At 43.0% G+C, this 26,081-nt stretch overlaps 1 protein-coding gene across 2 annotated transcripts in view; it reads left to right on the top strand.

Moving 5' to 3' along the window:
• Positions 1-26,081, top strand: part of CXADR (CXADR Ig-like cell adhesion molecule) — a 57,010-nt gene that overhangs the window by 24,518 nt on the left and 6,411 nt on the right. The window contains exons 2-7 of one of the 2 annotated variants that reach the window (XM_028151689.2): positions 326-492; positions 5,438-5,642; positions 11,784-11,939; positions 13,024-13,146; positions 14,306-14,444; positions 16,226-16,409. In XM_028151689.2, the coding sequence (XP_028007490.1) occupies positions 326-492; positions 5,438-5,642; positions 11,784-11,939; positions 13,024-13,146; positions 14,306-14,444; positions 16,226-16,409 (974 nt within the window). Of the gene's footprint in view, positions 1-325; positions 493-5,437; positions 5,643-11,783; positions 11,940-13,023; positions 13,147-14,305; positions 14,445-16,225; positions 20,517-26,081 lie in introns of those variants that run through there. The other variant, XM_008145601.3, reaches the window with a different exon arrangement.

The following is a 26,081-nucleotide window of genomic DNA, read 5'->3' as shown; positions in this document are numbered from 1 at the left end:
TAATGTGGCCTTGAATTGACATGGCACAGCTGGCCTTGCAGAGATGGCAGCTAAATTCAGTTTTAAACATCTGCTTGGATGTGAACACCCTCTGTACAGTTGGGAAGTTCACCGAGCTCTTAAAGGAAATTATATTGAATAAGACCTTATATTGTCATTCTCATTTTACAAAGGCACCAACTGAAAACCGGGCACCGCTGAGTTTGAACTCTCTCCCTCTGGTCCCAAATCGCATCTTGTTCCCACCGCATCCTGTGTCCCTTCTGAACGGCTGGGTGGGCCGAGGGTTCAGGTGCTTAGTCCGCGTGTGTGTTTCCTTCTCCAGATGTCACCAGAAGTTTGAGTATCACCAGTCCTGACCACATGATTGAAAAGGCCAAAGGGGAAACTGCCTATTTGCCCTGCAAATTTACGCAAGGTCCGGAAGACCAGGGACCGCTGGACATCGAGTGGCTGCTGTCCCCGGCCGATAATCAGAAGGTGGATCAAGTGGTAAGTTTGCCGAGTGCTCGCTCGCTCGCTCAGCAGCTGTCTGTGGAACTTGTCTTCGGTGCCCATCACTGCGCTGACCACATAGGTTAGGGGGCACGGGAACCTCTGAAAGTCTGGTGTAAAGTGTGGATGAGTCGGGAAGTAGTGGAGCAGGCATGATAGCGCGACAGAAATGTGCATAGTGTGTGTTAAGGGTCGGCAAGCAAGTTAGACTTTGTGAAAAGTTGATAGGATTGAGTTTCTAACTTTAACACAAGAGTTCTGATACCAGTATAAGGGTCATCAAGTGTAGCAGGGTATAACACAGTTACATATTATTACAGAATCTGTTCTCCATATTTCTTTATTTTTAAATCCTCACCGGAGGATATTTTTCCATTGTTTTTTTTTTTATTTAATATATTTTATTGATTTTTTTACAGAGAGGAAGAGAGAGGGATAGAGAGTTAGAAACATTGATGAGAGAGAAACATCTATCAGCTGCCTCTTGCACACCCCCTACTGGGGATGTGCCCGCAACCAAGGTACATGCCCTTGACTGGAATCGAACCTGGGACCCTTGAGTCCGCAGGCCGACGCTCTATCCACTGAGCCACACCAGTTTCGGCATTCCATTGGTTTTTAGAGAGTGTGTGTGTGGCGGTGGGGGGAAGAGAGAGAGAGAGAGAGAGAGAAAGAGAAAGAAACATTCATGTGAGAGATACATCGATTAAAACCTCCCACAGGTGCCCTGACCCAGGCCAGGGATCGAGAGAGAGAAACATTCATGTGAGAGAGACATCGATTAATACCTCCCACAGGTGCCCTGACCCAGGCCAGGGATTGAGCCCACAACTGAGGCATGTGCCCTTGATTGGGAATCGAACCTGAGACCCTTTAGTCTGTGAGCCAGTGCTCCAACCACTGAGCCAAACTGGCCAGGGCTGTTCTCCATATTTCTCCAAGGTAAATATCCCATATAATGAATTTCTTTAAAAGCAAAGCTAAATCTTCCTAGCAAAACAGCAACTTATAAAATATTTAACATTAAACTTAAAAAATTAGATATCAAAATATTGTTACAATCTCATCTCTAAATAAATATATATGTGTATCAAGCTTTGCCTTTTAATGGTACCAAAATGTTTCACTTAATTTAGAATATTGCATATTAGCTTCATCTGACACGTAGTAAAAAATAAAGTCAATGTTAATAAGTTATATTAGACCAGGGAGAGGGAAATAAGTCCACATATTTGGAGGAATATGGTAATACATTTAACCCTTGAACAACACAAGTTTGAACCGTGCAGTTCCATTATACATGGGTTATTCTAATAAATGCTCTAAATGTATTTTCTTTATGAATTTCTTAATAACATTTTCTTTTCTCTAGTTTACTTTTTTTTGGTAAAAATAGAGTATTGAATGCATATAACATATAAAATATGTCCTGATTGACTAATTATGTTCTTGGGAAGGCTTTCAGTCAATGGGAGACTGTTAGCGGTTAACTTTTGGGGCAGTCAAAAGTTGTATGTGCAGCCCTGGCTGGGTGGCTCATTTGTTTGGAGCGTTGTCCCGTACACCAAAAGGTTGCAGGTTCAGTTCCCGGTTGGGACGCGTAAAGGGAGGCAACCGATAGATGTTTCTCTCTCCCCCTTCCTCTCTCTCTGAAATAAATAAAAACATATCCTCAAGTGAGGATTAAAAAAAAATATTTAAAAAGTTATATGCAAATTTTCTACTCAGAGTGGGGTGGGTGCTGGTATTCCTAAACCCTGCATTGTTTGAGGGTCAACTATGTACATATTTAGAAGAGAAATTTCATTTTTACTTACGATCCATGTAAAAGGAAGGGGTAGGTTATTCAGCCAATTAATGGCTGAATCAGGGCAGTAAGGTAATTACTATTTCTAGCAAATCCAGGCAGTTTGCCCGTGATGTATTTGTGAAGGAAATAATTAAGGTACTTTCCCAAGTTGACAATGACTAAGGCCACTCCCTCCAAGGACACACCTCTGCCCTGGTTCTGCCACTGGAAATTCCTTCTGTCTCCCTGAGCAAAGTAAATTGAAATGGACTCATTCTGTCTGCTCAGCCCAGATGCCCTGTGTCCTCCCTCCTTGCCTTGCCCTTCTCACCCCACCCCCACCCCCTTTCCATGGAGGGCCAGCACCGCTGAACACAGGCTTCTTTCTGCCTGAGGTCCTGCGTACCCTCACGGCCCTGGCAGCACAGTGCCCATCTCCCTTTCACGCCCTCGTGGTTAGGATGAATGGATGGGGAGTGCGGGTCTGACTTCAGTGCTTTTGGCTTCAGACGTGTAAGTGAAGCCATAACAAGGTGCTTCTAGAGACCAAGAAGCCCGGTGTGTGTCTGTTCCTGGGAGGGGTGGGAGGCACAGCCTTGCTTCCTGCAGGACTTGTGAGATAGCAGGAAACCAGGGTTTAAGCATCCACCTGTGGGTTACAAAAACTAGCCTCGGAGTGTAACGCAGTACCGTCAGGCCCAAAGAGAGCTGGAAGGGTTAGGGGGAGATTGGTGCAGAAGAGGGTGCTTACGTAGAATTTAGCTACATTATATGTTAGCTGTGCCCTTTTCATCTATTCATATTAGCAGGCAGAAATTGGGCTGGAGAAATTTCCATCCTACTCCTGGTGTGATCTCTTTAGGCAGTAGACAGTATGCCGTGGACTGTGTACTTACTCTGTGCTCTGTGGTATTTCATACACTTTAATTATATGTATTTAAGCCTTAAAAACAACCCTCTAAAATGAGAATTGTTGTTGTACACATGAGGAGGAGAAAACGGAGGCCCGGAGATTGGAATGAACACCCCCAGGGTCACATAGCTGGCAACATTGCCGCTGGGGTTTGAAGCCAGGTCTCTGACTTGTCCCCCTTTGCACCATCCTGTACTGCCTCCATGTCCCAGAAGCCTCTGTTTCCTCAAGTGTAACATGGGAACGAAGATACCTACCTCTCAAGATTGTAATGAGAGTTTTCTGAAATACTGTATGCATAGTGTTGCAAGCCTAGCCGTCATATGGAAATGTTAATAAAATACTGTGCCAGCCCAAAGGGATCTGGTGTGCATCTTAGCTGTGTGACTTTGTAAAAGCTGATCTGGGAGGGTCACAGCTTTCCTGCAGCTAAAGGATAAATGTGGGTAAGACCACCATCCGGCAGGGTTGTGAAGAGAAACCAACATTGCCTGGTAAATGTCAGTTAGTTCCCCATTTCTTAACTGCCGTGCATAACCTTGTCCCCGTGGGAAGACTACGATAGTTTACAAAGTCGCTACCACTGGGGACACATCTTATTTGTCAGTCCCGCTTCAAAAGACTACTAAAGTGTGTGAGTAGCAAAATGTGGGATTGAAAGTACTGTAGATTGCACTTTCTGGGGAGTCCATGGTTAAATCCAAAGGAACATAGGGCAGCCTCGTTGGAGGAGTTAGTAATGCTGTTGACACGTGGGTGTGGCGAGAAGATGGAGCAAATAAAGTAATGGCCGTGTTTACAGAGTAAGTCGGCTGTGCACCTTCAGCTGTCTACTGTGATTGAGTGCTTCCTCGAAGCAGACACTGAATATATAAATAAGAGATCTTTAGTGAGTTAGGATGGGGGTCAACATGGTAGGAAGGTGATAATACAGAAAGGAACCCACGTCTCTGCCCTCAAGACAGTCCTACAGAGGACATTTCTTTTGATTGTACTCTTTTCACATAATTAACATCTGAGATAAAAAATTATTTGCAGAATATAGACCATAGTCATGTTTCTGGTTATTATTTGAGTTTGGCACCACTGCTTTTTGGCCCTTGGGTCTCAGATGACCCGAATGAAGGATTTCTTGGCACATGTGAAAAATTATAAAGTGTGTTGAATTAATTTTAGTTATACTTAGAGGTGACTATTATAATTCTCTTCCACTGAAACCCGGTGGGAAAATAACTTAGCCTTCAGGTATTTCCGTTAAACTCAGAAAACTCAGTGGAATTAGGAAAGGGTCTTTGCTCTTCTGACAGAAGATTGAAAGATCCTGTTACCCTGGGCACACATCTTAAGAGGTTTATTTTATGACTTTAATCTATTAGAGTCTAGAACCCTCAATTATTAAATACTAGAGGCCCGGTGCACAAAACTGGGGTGGGGGGGTTCCCTCAGCCTGGCCTGCCCCCTCTCACAGTCTGGGAGCCCTCAGGGATGTCCTACTGAAGGCTTAGGCCCACTCCCCGTGGGGGTGGCAACCAGGCCAATCAGGGGAAGGCGCCACCCCCATCACCCCAATGCTGCTGCCACTGCCGGCCACTGCGGGTGCCTGAGCCCCGGGCCTCTGCAAAAGGGGTCGAGGTGCTGGACTGGCCCGCGGTGCTGGCCCGCCTCTCCTGGGTGTGCGCTGCCCGCCTGTGCCACTGGCCCTAGGCCCTCACAGCCGCTGTGGCTTTGTCTGGAAGATATCCTAATTAGCATATTACCCCTTTATTAGTATAGATTAATGCTCCAACTTAGTATTAAGACAGAAATGTCTTTTTTGTTTTTTTGTTAGATTTCACAGGTAAATGATCATAAGCCCTTTTTTGGGAATGGTGATGGTGCTTGATTTTATACACTTGATTGGCATACCTACTGCAGCCTCGGAGGCAGCTGAGAAATAGTTACAGAAATTCACAATTCTGTGTTCTTGTCCAGTTTCACTAACTCATAACCCTAATACAGGGCTGTGTTAATCATGCTCGGTCTTCCTTTCCACATTAAAATGAGAGAGTATGACCACACTCAGGATCATATTGATCGCTCTCCATTTTCTTAATCTGTGCTTTGGATCGCTGTGGTTTCCTCGTATATGTGTTCTTACTGTCTTTTGGGGTCCTGCAGTGGCCTGGTGTATCTAGAGCCCCTTTAATGACACAGCTTTTGCCTTGTTGTTGTGTTCCTATCTTATTTTGGTTTTCTTTTAGATTATTTTATATTCTGGAGACAAAATTTACGATGACTACTATCCAGATCTAAAAGGACGAGTACATTTCACAAGTAGTGACCTCAAAGCAGGGGATGCGTCAATCAATGTGACCAATTTACAGCTGTCAGATATTGGCACCTATCAGTGCAAAGTAAAAAAAGCCCCTGGCGTTGGAAATAAGAAGATTCAGCTGAAAGTTCTTGGTAAGTTCTTTTTATTAATGTTACTTGTTGCCCTAACCGGTTTGGCTTAGTGGATAGAGCATGGGCCTGTGGACTGAAGGGGCCCAGGTTCGATTCCGGTCAGGGGCATGTACCTTGGTTGCGGGCACATCCCCAGTAGGGGGTGTGCAGGAGGCTGCTGATCGATGTTTCTAACTCTGTATCCTTCTCCCTTCCTCTCTGTAAAAAAATCAATAAAATATATATTTTTAAAAATGTTACTTGTTAACAGGGTGAGTTGTCACGGTAGGAGAGTAGCATTTATGTGAGACAAAGCTTAGTTTTTTAGAGTAATAATTTGAAACATTTGAAGTAATTCTACCCTCAAATAACATAAAAGTAGCCTTCTTTTTTAGATAGAAAAAATAAGTGACTAGTTTCCTGGTGAAATTCATAAAAGGGTTTGAAAGTAAGTAAAGATGTTCTGTGATATAGGAAAAGAGCCCTGAGCCAGGAGTTAGGGGATCCAGGTTTGTTTTGGTTTTGGTGTTGTCCTCAGATTTGTCCTGAGAACTAAAGAACATCTTTATTTCCTGGGCTCTAGCCTACCTTGGTGAAACATTACGAGTTGCAATTGTCATTAAACCTCTATTTGATCTCATTCAGTTCAAAATTGTTATGGGTACTGTAAGCTTTCTCAAACTACATTACCCAGCAAATAAATGAAGTTTCTATGATGATGAATTGGAGTATTTAGAATGGAGGAGATGGAGTGTGGTAGAAGGAATATTGAGTTGGGATTAGACCATTAGACATCAGAGCCATGTAACTCCTTGAGCCTCTCAGTTTTTTCATCCTCAAAAGGAAGGGATTAGCCACATGGTCACTTGGATGTCTTGTCGCTCTCTCTTCGATAGTTAAGAAGGAGGTAAGTGTAAACTTTTTGCAAGCTGCTCAAGACTGCCAAGTTTACCATCCTTCTCTAGATTATGTGATCATGCATCAGCACTTTTAACCCTTCCCATGAGAAACAAAATCCCCTCTGTTTTACAGAACTAGTAAGGGGGTAAGTGTTTTGGTTCCAGACTCATTTTGAACATCACTCTTTTCAGGCAGGTTTCCGTGCACTCGCTGGCCACGTAGGGGCTGTCTGCTGGCAGCGTCATTGAGTGGGCACACAGGGGGGTGGTAAAGGCACTTGGTTCTAAATGGCACCCATTCGAGATGTTTCCTATGGTACGAAAGCAAGTGAACCTGAATGAGGAACCTGGAAAAGGACCCTCGTAGCGTTGGAAATTCTAGCTTTCTGTGTCTACATTCAGCAAACATGGAGTCACCTTTCTTTTTTATAAATGTGAACGCAGGTAAAAGTTGAGGAAATCTGAACTCGTGTCTCAGACCCAGGCGTACCTGGGATTATAACCCTGACTGTATATCTTCTTTTAGCCCTACTCTCCAGAAAACATTGAGTTAAGATATATATATGGAATTTTAACTGGTTCCTGGTGTCCCAAGCAGAGTATACCAGTTAATCAGACTGTTGGAATTTTTTGTTGTGAAGTCCCTGTTTGATGGGGCAGGTACACTGGGAGGGATGTGATCGGCATGTATTCCCGGTGTGTGTGTGTGTGTGTGTGTGTGTGTGTGTGTGTGAGAGAGAGAGAGAGAGAGAGAGAGAGAGAGAGAGAGAGAGAGGTTGAGGTTGATTCTGTAGGACCAGGTCCTGGGTTGGACAACAGTATGGTCAAGCACACCGAGGACAGCAGCCATGGCTGTGGGGAAGGAGGAATGACACTTTTTTCATTAAAAGTCATAACCTGGACATTGAATTCCTCGGAATGGATCAGCGGGAGGCACTGACTCAGTAACCTCTCTCCTTGGCTCTGTGAGGCGTCACCCGGGCCAAGTTAGACCCTGAAAGCAAGCTAGGGAGGGAGCCCGGGTTCAATGCAGGGTGAGAGGGGGAAGCAGGAAGCGAGTGCTCTGATCCCGTGAGTGTGTCTCAGAGTCAGAGGACAGCTCCTTGCGGGGCTCCCTTCCCTGTTGTCAGATGAGTCACGCTGTGGGAGAAACCACTAGGATTTTCTTTGAAAGTAAAAGTTGGACAGATGCTCGTCTGTTAGTTTTTCCTGAAGTCCTGCTGAGACAATCTGTGGAGGAAGGACAAAGGGACGTGCTCTCTCGAGGGACCAGACCAGGTGGCAACCCAGTGGGGCTCTTGCTTGGTTCCCTGTGAGAGGCCCTGTGTAAACATTGACACGTTTGTGGGAAACCTGGAGGTGCCCTGTGCTGTTTGCTGAGTAACCAGAGCTGCCTCGGGGAGCTCCAGGCGCTGGCTGCGTGGACCTGAGCCGGGATGACTGTCGGTTGCCTGGGGGTGAGGGGCGCCGTGCTGTGTTGAGGGCCCGCCCTGCTCCGGCAGATGCACCAGCTGTGCGTGTGGATGCAGCTCAGTCGTGAAGCTGAAAGGGGAATGGATGGAGAACCCACAGCATGAACCAGTACTGTGGCCACACCACAGCCTTTCCCCACAGCCTTTCCCCAAAAGGGCCTGTCCCTGAGACCTTTGGAACCAACAGGCTGGGCTGTGAAGAGCAGAGCATTCACCGTGAACAGTTTCCTGGGCATGTGGTGGCTCAGTCAGCACTGGGATGTGGAAGCCATTAGTAGAGGGCAGGACTCTTTCTTTTCATTTTTTACTCTGAAATAACTTTTAGTTTTATGGAAAATTTCAAATATACTAAGGAGTTCCTAAGAGTGTACCCATCATCTAATTTCTCCTGATATTAACATTTCACAAAATCATAGTACCGTTATCAAAACCAAGAAATTAATGTTGGGACAATACCATTAACTAATCTACAGACCTAAGTTGAACCTCACAGTTTTCTACTAAAGTCCCTTTGTGCTAGGATCAAGCCTAAGATTCACATGTGTGTATGTCTCCTCTGAGTTCCCTTCAGTCGTGTAAGGGCATGTGATGTCATGTCTCATTGACAGTCATGATCACTAGGTTTAAGTTTTATCTGATGAGTTTCTCCACTGAAAGCTTACAATTTTTCCTTCTGTAATTGAAAAAAAAAAAATCTTGGGGAGCCACTTTTAGAGTATACAAATATCTCGTTTCTTCTCAAATTTTGGCCAATGATTTTTAGCAACTTTGCGTGGATTTTGCCTGAAATTGGTGTTTTGAACCAAGCAAAATGAGCATTTTTGGATGGATGACATAGTGATGAAAGTATACAGGGTGAGGCAAAAGTAGGTTTACAGTTGTTCATATGGAAAATGCGATAATTAATAAGTTATATAAGAATAAACTCTGTTCCACATACTCACAGCTGTAACCCTTTTGCCACCCCCTGTATATCCTATTCCTTACGGGGATTTAGTGTGTGTTTCCCATAGACTGAGGTAGGCCACTAGCATGGAGGGATAATGATGCAAAACATATGGAGCACAGCAATACTAAGTTGGTGGGACACTGGCCACCTACAAATTGATGATGATCATGTACCCTTACCTGAGAAGAACTAGCTCTGCCAATGATCGTGGTTGCAAATACTCTGAAGAAAATGGCCAGGTATCCTGGAATCCCAGACCAAAGAAACATTAGGGGATAAAACTTCATCTGTGTCCCTGTGTGGTTCTCTTCCTTTCGATCCAGCCAGCTGCCATGGGTGAAGAGTTAATCTTCCCTGTGGTGTCATGACTGGGGACAGAAAGTAGGTGGGCCACTCCTAGGCGACACTCAAAAAAACCATTGTTGGTAAAATCTTGTTCTCTTGTGGATGGAGGATGTTGAGATCTCAAACCCACTGGGACCTGGGATGTCCTGAGCAGTCACTTTAAATAACTGTTCATTATTGGGTATGTTTGGTACACGGGAAAGGGCCATCGTTAGTAAGACAGATGAAGGTTGGGGTTAGTATGCTGTATTACCAGTAGATATCTGGTGTACAAAGCATTGCTTTCATGTCCCACTGCGAGTTTATGTAATAAAGGATTTATTGGTAGTTTGAAGAAATGAGGAACAAAGCTCATCTTGTTTAAGACTCACGGGATGAAATAATTTGCAAAACCTCTTTCAGTGTCCAATTCATGCAGTCTCCAGGGCAACTGATCAATCTGAAAAGGAGACAGATTTGCTTAGGAAATCAGCAATGCCATCAAATGCATCTGTTGATCCTTAGGAAACAGTACAAGTAGTAACAGATGAAGGAGAGAAATACCATCAAATTATCAAGAAGGGATAGATCTTGTTGGCCAAATTTGAGAAACGGTTTCAGTTAGAGTTAAAGATATGCATACCGTAGATGATCCAGCAATGACTGAGAGAAGGAAAGCATACCAGCATTTACAGGAGTGTGCAAGCAGTGCTGTTCATCGTTGTGTACCACTGTAAAACCCGTTCATGTTTATTCATAGCAGTGGGAGAGTGAAAGCCGGCTCAGACTAAGAAAAAAGAAAGAAAAAAGCAGACCTGCCATCATCTATCAGGCTGGGAGGACAGGTCCCGACAGCCAGCTGCAGAGCCTAGAGGGGTCGTTGTTCCTCCCAAGGCCGTGGAGCTGCAGTGACTAGAGGCTACCACTGCCTCCCCAGTGTCGCCCCCAGCCCCTGTACCCATCCTTACTGAGCAGGGCACACAGTTGCTAAAGGGCCCTTGTCACCAGTTTAATTCCTGGTTCTCCTAACCTGCCTCAGAAAAGGCAGTGGAGCCCTAACCGGTTTGGCTCAGTGGATAGAGCGTCGGCCTGCGGACTGAAGGGTCCCAGGTTCGATTCCGGTCAAGGGCATGTACCTTGGTTGCGGGCACATCCCCAGTAGGGGGTGTGCAGGAGGCAGCTGATCGATGTTTCTCTTCTCATCTGATGTTTCTAACTCTCTATTCCTCTGTCTTCCTCTCTGTAAAAAATCAGTAAAATATATTTAAAAAAAAAGAAAAGGCATTGGATTCAGAACCGATGTCTCTTCTTGGAGACTCCCCTGGAATCCTTCAGAAGCCCTCCTCTCTCGTCCAGTGGCCTCCCACAGCTCCTCCCAGTGCCTTCCTCACTGGCCAGTCAGTCTGATTTTGACAGATGACACCCTGCTCCTGGTGAGCTTAGGGAGTTAGGCTTTCACAGGAGCCCAAAAGCTGGAATCCACGTTCACCGCTAGAGGAATGGATCACTCCGTTTGTTGTAGTCAGTGGAATACAACTCAGCAGTGAAAAAGAATGGATTTTTAAAACATGGGTCAATGTCGGAAGCCTTACAATGAATAAAGAAGTTAGACTGAAGCACGTACTGTATTACTCCATTTACATGACCCTAGAAGCAGCAGAACTAACCTGTACTGATGAAGTCCGACCCGTGGGGCCAGGGTTGAGAGTGAGAGGACTGCACCCAGCACAAGGGAACTGGCTTGGGAGCGGATTGGGGTGGCGCCCAACAGGGTGTGTGCATGTGTGTGTGTGTGTGGGGGTGGGTGTGGGGGAGGGTATGTGTGTGTTCGTGTGCACACACATTTGTTGAACATGATCAACTCACACTATTAAAATGTGTTACTTTTATTGTGTGTGTATCATGCTTTAGTAAAGTTCACCAAGAGAATGTGAAACACCAAGGTGTTAATTCGGTGTTGGGGTGAATTTCAGGAAATGGGGTTAGCAGCTTCTCTTAACGGTTACCCAGGGAGACCTGGAATACAGCCTCAGATTTACCTTTTTATCCAGAACAGTGCTCCCTGGGTGCTTTGGGGGTAATGTAATGTACCAAGTGAATTGACCCTGTTGCCAGCATTTTTTATTATAATCCCCCGAGGGGCACGTAATGGCACCAGAAGGATGTGACGTGACACGTACTCCCGCGCCCGGCGTGGGGTAGAGGAGGAGCTTAGGAATGGAGGAGGGCGCTTCCTTGAGTCTGAAGAGGTGCAGCCCACGGGGTGCCCCGTGGAGTAAGGGACACAGAGCCCGGCCTGAGATGCTGCCGGGCCTCCCTGGGCAGCGGCTGCTCCCCGAGCCCCGGCCTTGCCGGTTTCGTGTTGCATAACAGATTGCAGTTACTCAGTCTCGTCCGCTCTGAACCAGAACCTTGTGATCGTCGTCAGTGGTTGTGCAGCATGCTCTGTGCTTAAGAATCATTGTAAACAGAAAGTCTGTGTTTCTGTATAAAGTTATAATTTATTTTCTCTTCTCAGTTAAGCCTTCGGGTACAAGATGTTATGTGGATGGATCAGAAGAAATTGGGAATGACTTTAAACTGAAATGTGAACCAAAGGAAGGTTCACTTCCGTTACAATATGAATGGCAGAAAATGTCCAACTCACAGAAACTGCCCACGGCACTGATAACAGGTACCGCGGATTAGACAGTTTGTACCGTGTGCCATAGATGTGGACTTAACTCGTGTGTGTGTGTGTGTGTGTGTGTGTGTGTGTGTGTGCGCGTGCACTCGCGCTATATCCCCAGACACCCTCCCTTTTCTGTACAGAACAATCAGGATTCCATGGGACTTATTCAGTGTTTTAGGAAGACAGCTTACTGTCATGTAGTATAAATAGATATATTTCTATAACAGTTTAACTGTTTGAGATATTATAATTGTTTTCTTTGGTATGTTTTTTAATTGATGATAATACTATCAGAAAACATTCATGATCTTAAATGAATAAGTTATAAGGAGTTGGATCTTGAAGGTTTCATGAGCCTACATTAGTGTTGAAGATACTGCTGTTTACCCATGATGTGTCTATTACAAAACAAATCAAAAGCACCTCTGTGGCACTAACTGGAAAGTTACAAACTGGTTAAATCCAGTTGCTCACTTTGTTATAACTGACCTGTTATTCAAACTGGTCTCCACCTTCCAAGTAGGATTTCTCTGAGCCTCTGTTTCTTTTTTCCAAGTAAGAAGTAAACGGGCCGAAACCGGTTTGGCTCAGTGGATAGAGCATTGGCCTGGGGACTGAAAGGTCCCAGGTTCGATTCCGGTCAAGGGCATGTACATTGGTTGTGGGCACATCCCCGGTGGGGGGTGTGCAGGAGGCAGCTGGTCGATGTTTCTCTCTCATCGATGTTTCTAGCTCTCTATCCCTCTCCCTTCCTCTCTGTAAAAAATCAATAAAATATATTTAAAAAAAAAAAAAAAGAAGTAAACGGTATGGCCCCTTCTGACTTTCTTTTGTCTGTTTCTTCCATCTGGGGGGCGGGGTGGATGGAATGGGTTTTGCAAATCTTACTGCTCAAATGAACCGGAGGCGCAGTGGTTTGCCTTCTGGAGACCGGCACGTGTCTTATCTGCCTAGCGTTGGTTCCGCACCCAGCTTCAGCCTCTCTCGCTTTTGCCTGGACTGTCAAGCCTCGCAGAGTTTGCCTTTACTGAAATCTCAGCAATCCTGTAAAAATGGGTTTCCCTCTGCCCCGTCTCTCTCTCCATAGAAATGACTTCCTCTGTGATCAATGTAAAAAATGCCACCACTGAGTACTCTGGGACGTACAAGTGCACAGTCAGCAACAGGGTGGGCTCTGACCAGTGCCAGCTGCGCCTGGATGTTGTTCCTCGTAAGTACCTTCCCTCAGGGTGATAACGTTTGCTCCCCTTGTCTTTATACAGAAGCGCCCCCCCCCCCCCCCCCCCCCAATTCAGTCAGCAAGGGTGTACTGAGGGTAAGTGGATGCAAACTGAGCAGGGCACTCTGGCTTGGTTAGTAGCTTTCCTGAGTCACCGAAAGAAAAAGCTACATTTTATTAGAAAAACCTTCATTATTGTAGCAACATGAAGAACATGAGAGTTGTCGAGTCAACTCTTACACCTCTTACACCATATTTAGCCATTGTAAGGATAAGCTATTTGGAACATTCTTAATATGCCAACTCAGAAAGCTGGGAACATTAAAATCTTTTAATCTGGTTTGATCACATTCATGCTTAATATATATTATACAGCCCAGCTGGCGTGGTTCAGTGGTTGAGCATTGACCTATGAACCAGGAGGTCACAGTTCGATTCCTGGTCAGGGCACGTGCCTGGGTTATGGGCTTGATCCCCAGTGTGGGGTGTGCCAGAGGCAGTCGATCAATGATTCTCTTTCATCATTGGTGTTTCTCTCTCTCCCTCTCCCTTCTTCTCTGAAATCAATAAATATATATACATACTAGAGGCCTGGTGCACGAAAATTCACGCACTCAGCGGGGTCCCTCAGCCCAGCCTGCACCCTCTCACAGTCTGAGATCCCTTGGGGGATGTCCACCTGCTGGCTTAGTCTGACCATTAGTCAGACATCCTTAGCGCTGCTGTGGAGGCAGGAGAGGCTCCCACTACCGCCACTGAGCTGGCCAGCCATGAGCCGGCTTCTGGCTGAGCAGCGCTCCCCCTGTGGAAGCGCACTGACCACCAGGGGGCAGCTCCTGTGTTGAGCATCTGCCCCCTGGTGATCAGTGAGTGTCATAGCAACCGGTTGTTCCGCCTTTAGGGTCAATTTGCATATTACCCTTTTATTATATAGGATATGTATAAAATTAATACGTAAAATAAAATAGATTATACAGTTCAAAAGAAAGTTCTTTTAGTAAATTTTCCCCTTGGACCAAAAAGCTAATTTGTTTCTTATAGTTATTGTATACAATGAGATCAATCTGTCATTGTGTATCCTTACCTTCAATATGACTAGATAGAGTGGTGTTGTTGTTTATCATTATTTCCTATGAACATCTTATTCTAGCATCAAACAGAGCTGGAACAATTGCCGGAGCTATTATAGGAACTCTGCTTGCTCTCATGCTCATCTGCGTGATCATCTTTTGCTGCCATAAAAAGCGCAGAGAGGAAAAATATGAAAAAGAAGTTCATCATGATATCAGGTAATTCAATGACACCAGAGTTGATTGACGTGTCGTGTACTAAATTTATTATGTCTGAAGCATTACTTCTCTTAACCATCCAAAACATTTGCCCCTGTGAGAACTGGATAAAAGCTAAAGCTCTTCCCTTCAACACATTTGAAAGCTCTTACTTTCCCTGGCAAGTGTACAGATTCAATCAACCTCCATTAGGCTGTGCCCCAATCCCTCTCCAGTTCTGGATCCTATTTTAAGAACCACTACAAATTAGTTTATCTCAAAACCGTTCGCCCTCTCCAAATCAAGTACAGGTATGGCATATTCCCGCCCCCCAAAAAAGGAAGAAAAGCCGAAACCGGTTTGGCTCAGTGGATAGAGCATCAGCCTGCGGACTCAAGGGTCCCAGGTTTGATTCCGGTCAAGGGCATGTACCTTGGTTGTGGGCACATCCCCAGTGGGGGGGTGTGCAAGAGGCAGCTGATCGATGTTTCTCTCTCATCGATGTTTCTAACTCTCTATCCCTCTCCCTTCCTCTCTGTAAAAAATCAATAAAATATATTTTAAAAAAATAAAAAATAAAAAAAATTTAAAAAAGGAAGAAAAAAGACCTAATTACATCAAGTGACAGAACTATTGGTAATATGATTTTTAACAAAATATTCTAAACCAGGAGATCTTAACTGGAAGTGTACGTTCGATTATTGAACTTGAAGAAATAATAACATTTGACTAAATACTGCCCAGGAAATTGACATTTGGTAGGTATGAGGTAGGGTCTGGGCACTTGCATTTTTAAAATGCACCAGATGTAACTCAGTCCTTGGTGTGAAAATTCTTCTGCCTGGATTCCTGTTTTTTGCAGACTGGAAGCTGCTGTTTTCAGCTAAGGTCTTAGATCAGTAACTTTAATAGCAAAAAGGATTTTTTTTTTTTTTTTTTTTTTTTTTGTAGAAATATATCTGTAGGTGTTAGAGCTTTAGTAACTACTAGAGGCCCAGTGCACGAATTCATGCATGGGTGGAGTCTGGCTGGCCCGCTCCGATTGGGGTGATTGGGCCAGGCTGCCAGGCCGGCCAAGGAGAGGGGACACGGGCGGTTGGCCAGCCAGCCCTGCCCCCGATGGGGGGAGGGGCCACAGGTGGTTGGCCGGCCGGCCCCACCCCCTGGTCGAACTCACAGTCGAACTGGTCAAGGGGACAATTTGCATATTAGCATTTTATTACATAGGATAAAGTGTTACATGACTGTAATGAGATTATCTTGATTAGTTGTACTGGAATATGAACATATTTGAGGTTTGTTCCTTGTAAGACCTTATAAAATCATAAATTTTTGTAAACACTGCCTTTTACTATATGAGAAGATCTATATTCTGTAAATGATAACTAAGAAACAAATACAGTTTGTGACATTATACTGTACTAGAGACCTGGTGCTTGAATTCATGCACAGTTGGAGTCCCTTGGCCTGGCCAGCGATCGGGGCCGATTGGGGCCAGCCAAGGGAAGGGACCACGGGAGGTTGGCCAGCCGCAGGAGGTTGGCTGTGGGAGCTCACTAACCATCAGGGGGTAGCTCCTGTGTTGAGCGTCTGCCCCCTGGTGGTCAGTGTGTCGTCATAGCAACCAATCGAAACGGTCGCTTAGGCTTTTATATATATAGATTGTGCCTGCTTTTTTGTATGTCACACACACTTTTATATACTTAGTGCTTAAATAGCCCCCACCCATGAGTCATAGGCTACACAATTGTAGGTTTCTAGAAACTCATTCTTTCGATTATATTGGGATCTTTGCTTTCCAGGGAAGACGTGCCTCCCCCCAAGAGCCGGACGTCCACGGCCAGAAGCTACATCGGCAGCAATCACTCATCTCTGGGGTCCATGTCTCCTTCCAACATGGAGGGCTATTCCAAGACTCAGTATAACCAAGTACCAAGCGAAGATTTTGAACGCGCTCCTCAGAGTCCAACTCTCCCACCCGCCAAGGTAGCTGCCCCTAATCTCAGTAGGATGGGAGCGGTGCCAGTGATGATTCCAGCCCAGAGCAAGGACGGGTCTATAGTATAGGGCCTCCAAACCTCTCACCTCCGTGCTCCACACTTCTCTTCTTCTTTTGAAATAGGAAAACTTATTTTGTTCTAAATTTTGCTGCCAGCCTCAATAGATCAAAAAGTGAACCAAAAACTGTAAGAAACATACTTTAAAAAGTTGTGTTTGTTTATATCGGACTAGTAAAGGCATTAAAGTTACTAAAGACAAATTTGCCATCTGAAAAAGATTTCTTAACCTTTTGCACTCGGATGTTGAGTGTGACTCGACACGGTTAGCATCGGTAGCAGCTCGAGAAAAAAGCAAGCGAGTGCAAAGTGTTAAAGAAGTGGATTTTGTAAGTTTCTAACTACCAATACTTAGTAATATGTAGCACTTTGGATATGAAATCATAGGAGAAGATAGATATTGGTGAACTTACATGCACACCAAGCTGATACTTGAATCATCTTAAAAAGTAGTATTTTTTCATTCCTGCCATTATTTTTAGGATGCCTTTCTCAATTAATTTATGACCCAAAATTGGCAAAGAAGCATTCATGGCAAAAATTCTTATAGTCCTTTATGTTTGTTCTTTGAAAACTCTAAATGTGTTTAGAATAGCTCTAGTAACATAAAAACACTCTACAGGGTTCTAGAAATTACTAGTTCTACTTTCAGGTCATGCATAAGCCTTGTCTATGGAATGATTGCTTAAGTATTTGATTGATAGACCGTTATAGGCAACAGAGGCATAGTAAGCTCTTTTTATGTGCTAAAGTAAAGGAGCACCTATGGATTTATTTAGCAAGTTTGCTCTCACTACATAGAGCGATGACACTAGGTACAGTAGTGCGAGTGGATTTCAGCGATGAGCAATCTGGGGTGATCTCCAGAACGGTGACCCGCCAGAGCAAGGATGGAGAATCCTGCAGTTCCCAACCACATACTGGCTCTCTGCGTTAGGTGATATTTTTCTAATAAGAAAAAATTATGATATTTCTTATTTGACAGATACAGATTGAAATTCCCTAATTATTGGTTCCAAATTTTAAAAAGTTTTTCCCCAGTTCAGCGTTTTGTTGTTGTCGGTTTTGGATGGTGTTGCATGTTATATGTTCTGGAAACATGGAATCCTAAGTCTACCTTCCTGAATGCAGTTCTTGGAGGATGTTTCTTCATAGGCTCAGAATGACGGAGCGCATTGTAAGCTAGTCAGTGTCCTCCACGGTTCTGTCTTCCAGACTTGGGAGGGTGCACAGTTGCTATTCTACTGCCAACGTGTCTGTGCAGTTGCAGAAAATCCAGTTGAGTTTTGAAAAGTTTGAGTCCTAGTTTTGTGAAAGTGATTTATTCTTAAAAAAAAAAAAAAAATAGAAAGGAAAGGGGGTAAACGGAATACTCCCAGCTGCCAAATGTGTTAAATACTGTTTTAGTAGAAGAAAGTAAATTTATTGTATTTCCCTTAAGATTGCGAGGGAGTGTGGATATAGTAGAATGAGCCAGCCGTTTCTTTATAGTAAGTAAGGTCTGCAATAAATTATTTCACTAGCTCTAAAACCTGTTCCCTCGATTTTGTAGGGAGTTGGTTTCTGTTCATCTCTTTGGGTGCTGTGGTGGTTCATGCTGCATTAGAAATTAATGTTGGCATGACTTTCTGATTAGTAAGAGTATTGTGTACACTTTTTAATGGTAAATTTAAGCGGAATGTCTGTGTGATGGATTAGTGTATAGTTTTACATATTCGGAAGCCTTTTTTAAATAGGGTTTTAACCTTACACAATATTGCATTTATACTTGTGTTAACAGTTTCATTTGTGCCTTTTGGGTAATTTAATTTTTATTATGAATTTCTGGTGCCTATGAGCTAGCTATCACCTGAAAGGTGCTTAGAGGTGAAGGTACTGTTCCTAAAAACGCATCACTGTGACACCTTTCTATCCTCAGACTTCAGTCTTGCCTCTTTTCTGTTCTTTTTGTATGCAAATTAACAGACTAAAATTTCAACATCCCCAACACTCTTTGGCTGTGTTCCTGATTTTATAATAGTAACTATTTTTGAACTCCAGATGTCTGGTCTGTTTTATATGAATACATTTATATACAATAGTACTAAGAAATACCAGCACAAACTCTGAGAAACAACTTTTGGTCTTTACTAGTTTTCCATGCACTGAAGATTATGCTATCAATCCAAGTAGAAATTACTATGGATCCATGTAAGGCTTTCCTTGCCTTAGACTTAGTAGTTGGTCTAGAATTTAGCTACAAATAAGTCAGAATCTCTTCCAGAAGCACCTGTACCCTAAGAAACGAGCTCACAAAAAAATCAGTTGTGTATCCTGTACAGACCTATTGGGTATGATGAAATTTAGAGGACAGAATTCAGTTTTAGACTATGTCTTCAGCTACTCTCATTGTAAATTTCAGTTAACCTAAAAGTCAGACAGTTCTGATTGACCCATTAAGGGATTCTCACTTATAATTTCATTTAAACCAGAGATCATATATTTGTTCTGGAATTATTGGTAATCATCAAGCAATTCAATAAAACTTGCTATTCGAGCATTTCCATTGGAGCTTACGTAAGTCAAGGACAGCACTGCATCTTCGAGGCAAAAGCAATCGATTCCACTTCACACCTAAGAGAGTCAACACCAGTTGAGTTACACAGGATAACTTGAGAAGTAGTGGTACCTTAGAGGATGTAGTTCTGTGCTTTATGGGTGTTCTTTTATTCTAATATTCCCCCGTTAGAAGGCCAAAAAAAAAAAAAAAAAGAAAGAAAGAAAAGAAATCTGCCCTGGAGTTGTTACAATGGAAATACAGCCAGAGTGTGTCGTAGGGGGAGGTTAATTCAAGAAACACAATTAGATTATTGGTATGAATTAATATCTGATTTTTATTAAAAAGATAATTTCCAAGATCGAGCTTCATAAATAAGGAGCAAGTAAAGGGGCAAATAAACATTTTTATTAAATATAAAAAGAACTCGTTGCATGAAGTTAGACATCAAATTCTATAATGGATGGCTTTTTAAAATAACCATTCTGTCTTTCTGTGTGCGTGCAGCATGTGAATTTGAAGTTATGTAAATGTTTCAAGTTTTTCCTAATCTCTTCACCTCCACAGTGTTTAGGGCTTTCAGACCCCTTATTCCAGTGTGAACAGAAAAGGTCCATATTATGTGCTTAATGCTTTGATGTGTCATGCAAGGAGTAGTTTGTAGAAAACGTTGACACCATTTTAACTTCTTAGTGGCTTGTGACACTATATATTATATATATATGTACATAAATCTTTGTAATATTCTGTGTTTAGTAGTGTAAATGTTCTGGGCAAGTTTTAATATTTCAAATGCCTTTGGATAAACTTGCAATAAAGGCAACGTGTTCTGCAGTTGGATTTTTTTTACTTGTTTGCCTATTTTGACACTAAAATATGGTCCATAACTGAGCACAGATTCTACTTATTCATGTTATGGAAGCAGGGAAGAATAATGAACGTGTGAATTGCAGTTCTGCTTATCTTACAGATAGTAACACCAGCAAATATGTTATCTTATGGGTAACACCAGCAAATATCTTACCTTATGGATAGTAACACCAGCAAATATTTTCTGTATCTGGCTTCTTACTGTTAATCAAGTTTTACAAAGTGCACTGTTTTGTAATTTGAGTGTGGAAAGTACCTGCTGGGATTGGTTTGGGTCATGAACACTAAAAGCTCCAATCAAGGAAGAACTTTGCATTTTTGCACTGACGTATTTAATGACACAAGTGTCAAGCGAACCACAATTCACTGACTCACTTATTCTCCTCCCTTACTGTGAACATTTGTTATAAATAAACTTGTACTACTGAGAAAAAATATTTTGACACTTCACATATGCAAGTAGAGAATTGATAGTGTCAGTTTCAAAGATGATTTTTGTATTTAAAGTTTCTGGCTTAAATATCCAATGGTGCAGATTTTGAACTTTGTAAGAACAAATTTGGTTAAAAAAGCAAGAACTTGCTCTAGCGTTGTGACCTTGTGTACTTTTCAAATAAAATTAAGAAAGTAGTTTTCTGCCTCGTGTGGCTTCATTGTGCTTTTAAAAAAAAAAGTCTATAAAGCTTCAATATGATGTTTCTCCCTGCTTTCTGAGTCAAGATTTCTTTCCCCACACCTCTTGCATCCTTTATTAAAACAGAATAAAGATCAGGACAATCACACATCAATGGAAACATGAAACATACATGTATGTTTCCCCACCCTACGTCTATATGCACTATATAACATAATATTTGGGGTTGAAACCTCCAAAGTTCTGTGATCACAGTGTTTTACAGTATAAACTCAAAGCACTTCTCAGCTGCATTAAAAATGTGCATGCATGTCTGTATTGAACACATCTGGTTCTGGTTTAAAGCTATTTTCATTGACCCTAAACATTGACTTCAGAAAACAAAACAAAAAACAGGATGGGGTTAGTAATAGGTTTGTAAGACTTTTTGAGGAATATTGTTTACCCTCTAGTTTCTCAGTCTCGGCACTTTTAACACTTTGGGCTGGGTAACTCTTTGTTGTGGGGGAGCGCCCTATGCATTGTAGGCTGTTTAGTATCATCCCTGGTCTCTACCTACTGGGTACCAGCAGCACTTCTCCCTCCCCCAGATGTGACAACCAAAAACTGTCTCCCAATGTGTTTCCAAATGTCCACGGGGGGGTGGGGGGGGGGCGGGCAGGGGGCAGCGCAACACCCCCTACCCAGGTTGAGAACAACTGGTTTATACTAACATGAAGTTTTCTACTGGGAGGTTTAAAGGAGAAGAGCGTAGGAGTCAGACGTGTTAGAACACCACTCGTTACCAGATGCTTTAACTGGGCTTCAGTTTGCTCGTGCTTTAGAATGGGGATACACATTCCTACGTCCCAGGGCACGTTGGAAGCTTTTAAAGAACTAGAATTGATCCAATGAAAAAGGCTTTGCACTTGTCCCTGGTAGCTGGGATGCTGATCGTGATCCACAGATTTTCAAGGACCCAAGATTACAATAAAATACGCTAAGTGACACTACCGAGTATAATTTAATGCCTTTCGTTTAGACCATATTTTAATCTTGCAGCTCTAAGGGCCGCATCATGTTTCTAGGTTAATTAAATACCAAATGGCAAAACTGATGACACAAAATCGAATATAAGTCCATTGTTATTAAATAAAAGTGGTTTAAAGTCTAAGGCATAAACAAATGTAAGCTCTAAATGCAGTGAAGGCAACCGTGAGAGATTAGGAAGGCAGTCCCAACTCAGCTCCATTTTTCTTTGCTGGTATTTCTGAAGTATAAGTCAAATGTGATTTGTTTTGTTATTAAAATGACTTTTCTAACTTTGATAACTTTGGAGGGGAAATTATCCTAAAGTAACTACAGAAAAAGAAGAATTCCTGGAGTTAACAAAAGAACCAAGAAATAAATTTTGGTCTAGTGAACCAAGAACTAACTAGCTCCTTGATCAGTTTGCTTCTCGTTTCACTGCTGAGCTGTGAAAATTCTAACTCGGGTGGAGAACGAGAGGGTGGGAGAAGGTGCAGGAAATCACAGACGTAAAACCTGATGTCAGTCCCCACCAAAGTGCTAGAAGCCAGCGTGATCTTGTCTTGCCCTGAGTCACTGGCCCCGGTCCTAGTGGATTGGTCCTTAAAATGTAACTGTGACCATATTAAAATCCAGCCCATCATCATCTCGTGGTCCATCCCATTCCTCCCTGGTTTGTTTTCTCCACACCTTTAGGTGCACCTCTACACACCTGCTCCCCAGCCTGGGGTTTCATACCTTTGTGAACATGCAGTTTCTCCAGCCCGAGAACAGCCCCTCCTTGTCTACTTGCCCAGCGCATATTTGCCCTAGAACGTATAAATCCAAACACTTGTCCTTTGAGTCATTTTTCCTGATCCGCACCCCTGCCCCTCCCTCACATGCTAATTGAGAGGCGTGTCTGGGTCCTCAGTATTGCCAGTGCATGTCTTTTATGGCACAAAACCTTTTGTGTTCTAATTACTTAACACGCTTACTAGATCCCCTTTGTGAGTTTAAACCTCGTTTAGTCCCCCAATATTCCCAGTTCCTAACTCTGGCATGTTGCTCAGTACATACTGAATGAATTTTTAGGGAAGAAATGGCACTAGGGGCAAGTATGCATTCAGTAAGTTCACGTCATATGTTCTGCAAGACAACTTGTCCGGTTTCTTCCCAAAAGAGAAAAAGTGAGTGGGCGTGTGTGGTGGGCAAGTCTGCACGTGACTTGAAAAGTTAATTTGCATAAGTACAGGATGGGGTGACCTGGCTCCATAGGAGCCAACTTAAAAATCACCATCTCCTACTTAGAAAAACCTGGAGGAGTAAAAGAAATTTCTAAAACCCACAGGTTCTGAGTAGGTCTGGAGTGAAGTCAGTGACGGTTTCTCTCTTAGGTTTCAGACTTTCACAACTAGCCCTCCACACTGGGGTATACATACAGGTTTTTTTTAAATATGTTTTTATTGATTTTAGAGAGGAAGGAAAAGGAGAGAGAAACATCGATGAGGATTGGCTGCCTCCTGCACACCCTCTACTGGGGATCGAGCCCACCATCTGGGCCTGGGCCCTGGCTGGGAATTGAACCAGTGACCTCCTCTGATTCATGGGTCGATGCTCAACCAATGAGCTACACCAGCCAGGCTACATGTTTTTTTCTCATTTAACAAATCCTCTTAGATTATTCTGTATCTATCTATGTTATCTATTTTCTGTCATCTATACATCTATCTAACTCTTACTTGTTTTCAAAACTAATATTTACATCAAAGTGATACTCTAATTTATTTAAACAGTCTCCAATTGATGCCCATTTAAATTGATCCCATCTTTTTAGATATAATGAGTAAAATGACAAGAGGTGTGTTCCTATATACTTCACGATGTATATGTGTATATGTATCTTTACTAGAAAGGGAGGTGCTGACTGTAGAGTATTGTGATAGCTTTTATTAGAATAGCTTTGTACATGTTGTAGCAGCCTGTGCTGCAATGGATGAGTGCTTATCTCACCCCCAATCCTCACCAATACTCTTATCCAACTTTTTGGTCTCTGGGAAGAAAATTACTTAATGGTTTAAAATTCTCTTGTTATTTGTCCAGATGAGCATCTTACGTTTAAAAACTATTTGAGAACTGTGTTTGTGTGCTTTGCCCATTTTTCTTTTTTATTACTACTAGAGGCCCGGTGCACGAAATTTGTGCAAGAGTAGGCCTTCCTTCCCCCCGGCTGCCGACACCAGCTTCCCTCTGGCACCCGGGACCCGGGCTTCCCTCGCAGCCCAGCTTCGTCTGGAAGGTCATCCGGAAGGATGTCCGGTCTAATTAGCATATTACTCTTTTATTATTATAGATTCTGCTAATTTGGAGCTCTTAAATATAATAAAATTAGCCTTTTGTGATATAATAAAATAAAAGGTTTGGTTTTTTGGCGGCCAGGTTATCCTTTTTCTTTGACTCTGTTTATGGTCTTTCCCTGCTGACCATGCAATCCTAATCCCTCCTAAACTGTTCCCCAAGGGGCCCTGAGGATCGCCTGTCTCTTCCTGTGCTTGTCTCCTCTCCTACGCAGATGTGATTTCTCCAAGGCAGAGGAGCATCTTTACATCTCAATGTTGGCTACAATAGATTCTCAGTAATCTTTGCTGGTAATTGCAGCAGCTCTGGCTGCGTTCCAGTCCAGCCATCACCACATGTGTTCCCATCACAGTGTGTTTCTTTTATCTTGGTTTTCCTCAAGTTTCTGGAGTTTTTGCCCAAAGCAGTTTTATGGAATCAGCACAAACTAAAGTAATGAAGACAATTAGTTATCTTGCACTTGAAAACAAGATGTGTCTAGGTCATGTGTTAGGTCAGCTGTCACACACTATTCCAAGTTGAAGGTTGGCTGTCGGCAGTGTGCTGTTGGAATGTTGCTAAGTAGGACATTTCCCCTCTCATGTAGGCCCAGAACTGTCAACAGTGAGAACATTTCCAGGGAACAGTAGGATGACCTTGCAATTCTGAGAGGAGAGAGTATGATAACAGCACATGCCAATAATTTGCAACCTGTTGGGAAATCATAGTCCTCCAACATCAACCTCCACCAGTCTTTTCATCTAGTGACAAGGAGGGGACATTTTATTCGCTCATAGAAGCAGCACAAAGTGAAATAATTCTGTGAAAGGAAACATAATCTCTGCCCTTCCAACTAAAAGATACTATCTGCGCCCAGCCGGCATGGCTCAGTGGTTGCGTGTAGACCTATGAACCAGGAGATCACAGTTCGATTCCTGGTCAGGGCACATGCCTGGGTTGTGGACTCAATCCCCAGTGTGGGGAGTGCACGAGGCAGCAAGTCATCATCATTGATGTTTTTGTCTCACCCTCTCCCTTCCTCTCTGAAATCAATAAAAATATAAATAAAAGATAACTATTGCTATGTCCAGGACAAGATAAAGATGCACTCACTATACAGTAGCCCAGTAGGACTTTATGAGTATGTTTATGTGGGCTTGATTTAAACTTTTTGTAATGATATTATGGGCAAAAGATTTGTGATATTGTTAAGTGAAAAAGCAGTTCAAATTCTGTAAAAACAAAACCAACGAAATATCCATAGGCTATGTGATCTAGTTCAATGTCATTTTATGAAAAACATCAAGATCCAGAAAGGTTTTGATTTCCCAAGGCCACCGTTAGAAACAGAATCTGGGTCTCCTGGTTCCTGGTCCAATATTTTTCTAGGAACCTTGAGTCCTTGGCAGTCCCGGCCCTGAGTGAACTGTATGAAAGGAAAGAAGGGAAGAGTTAGAGTGCACAGCTCTCACCTCACTCCGTCCCAGCAACACCAGCCTGGGAGAAGGCCAGTGAAAGCAGAGCAGACTGGCCTCACCAGTGCCCTCTGCTCCTTCTGCAAAGTGCTCACCAGTACCCAGGGCACACAGCATCGCTAGCTGTACTCTTCTTAGGGATGCCCGTGGTGGCCCCGGAGGGTGGAGGGTGTATTTTGGACAAGAGTCTGCTTTGTTCGGTTCCAAGCCTATTTATGCAAGAAATTGCAAAGAAAGCACAGTTTAAATCAAGATGGATATACTATGGATGTATGTTATGAGGAAAACAGACACTTCTAGCAATAGACCCATATTCTAAGAAAAATTCTTAATCCCACATCAAAAATTTGGTGACTGAATGTATATTGATCCATGTTAAACGCTTAAAAATGTTTAAGGGATATATAATTTTTAATGATTTTCCATTTAAACTTGTTTGATTGGCATTCCTAATTATGTCAGGGAAGAGGAGTTTTACTGTAAATTTGCATACCAAATCCCTATTTAAGATCCTGTATTTGTGTGTGTGTGTGTGTGTGTGTGTGTGTGTGTATGTGTGTTCCTCTCCACATTTCACAGTGAGTATCAAGCATCACAACTGGTATTTTAAAATATATATATATCTTATTGATTTCAGAGAGGAAGGGAGAGGGAGAGATAGAAACATCAATGATGAGAGAGAATCATTGATTGGCTGCCTCCTGCACGTCCCACACTGGGGATTGAGTCTGCAACCCAGTCATGTGCCCTGACCAGGAATCG

Source organism: Eptesicus fuscus, chromosome 3, assembly GCF_027574615.1.
Source record: "Eptesicus fuscus isolate TK198812 chromosome 3, DD_ASM_mEF_20220401, whole genome shotgun sequence".
Classification (NCBI taxonomy): Eukaryota; Metazoa; Chordata; class Mammalia; order Chiroptera; family Vespertilionidae; genus Eptesicus; species Eptesicus fuscus.
The sequence above is the reverse complement of the archived record's forward strand: the minus strand, read 5'-3'. Positions and strand labels throughout refer to the sequence as shown.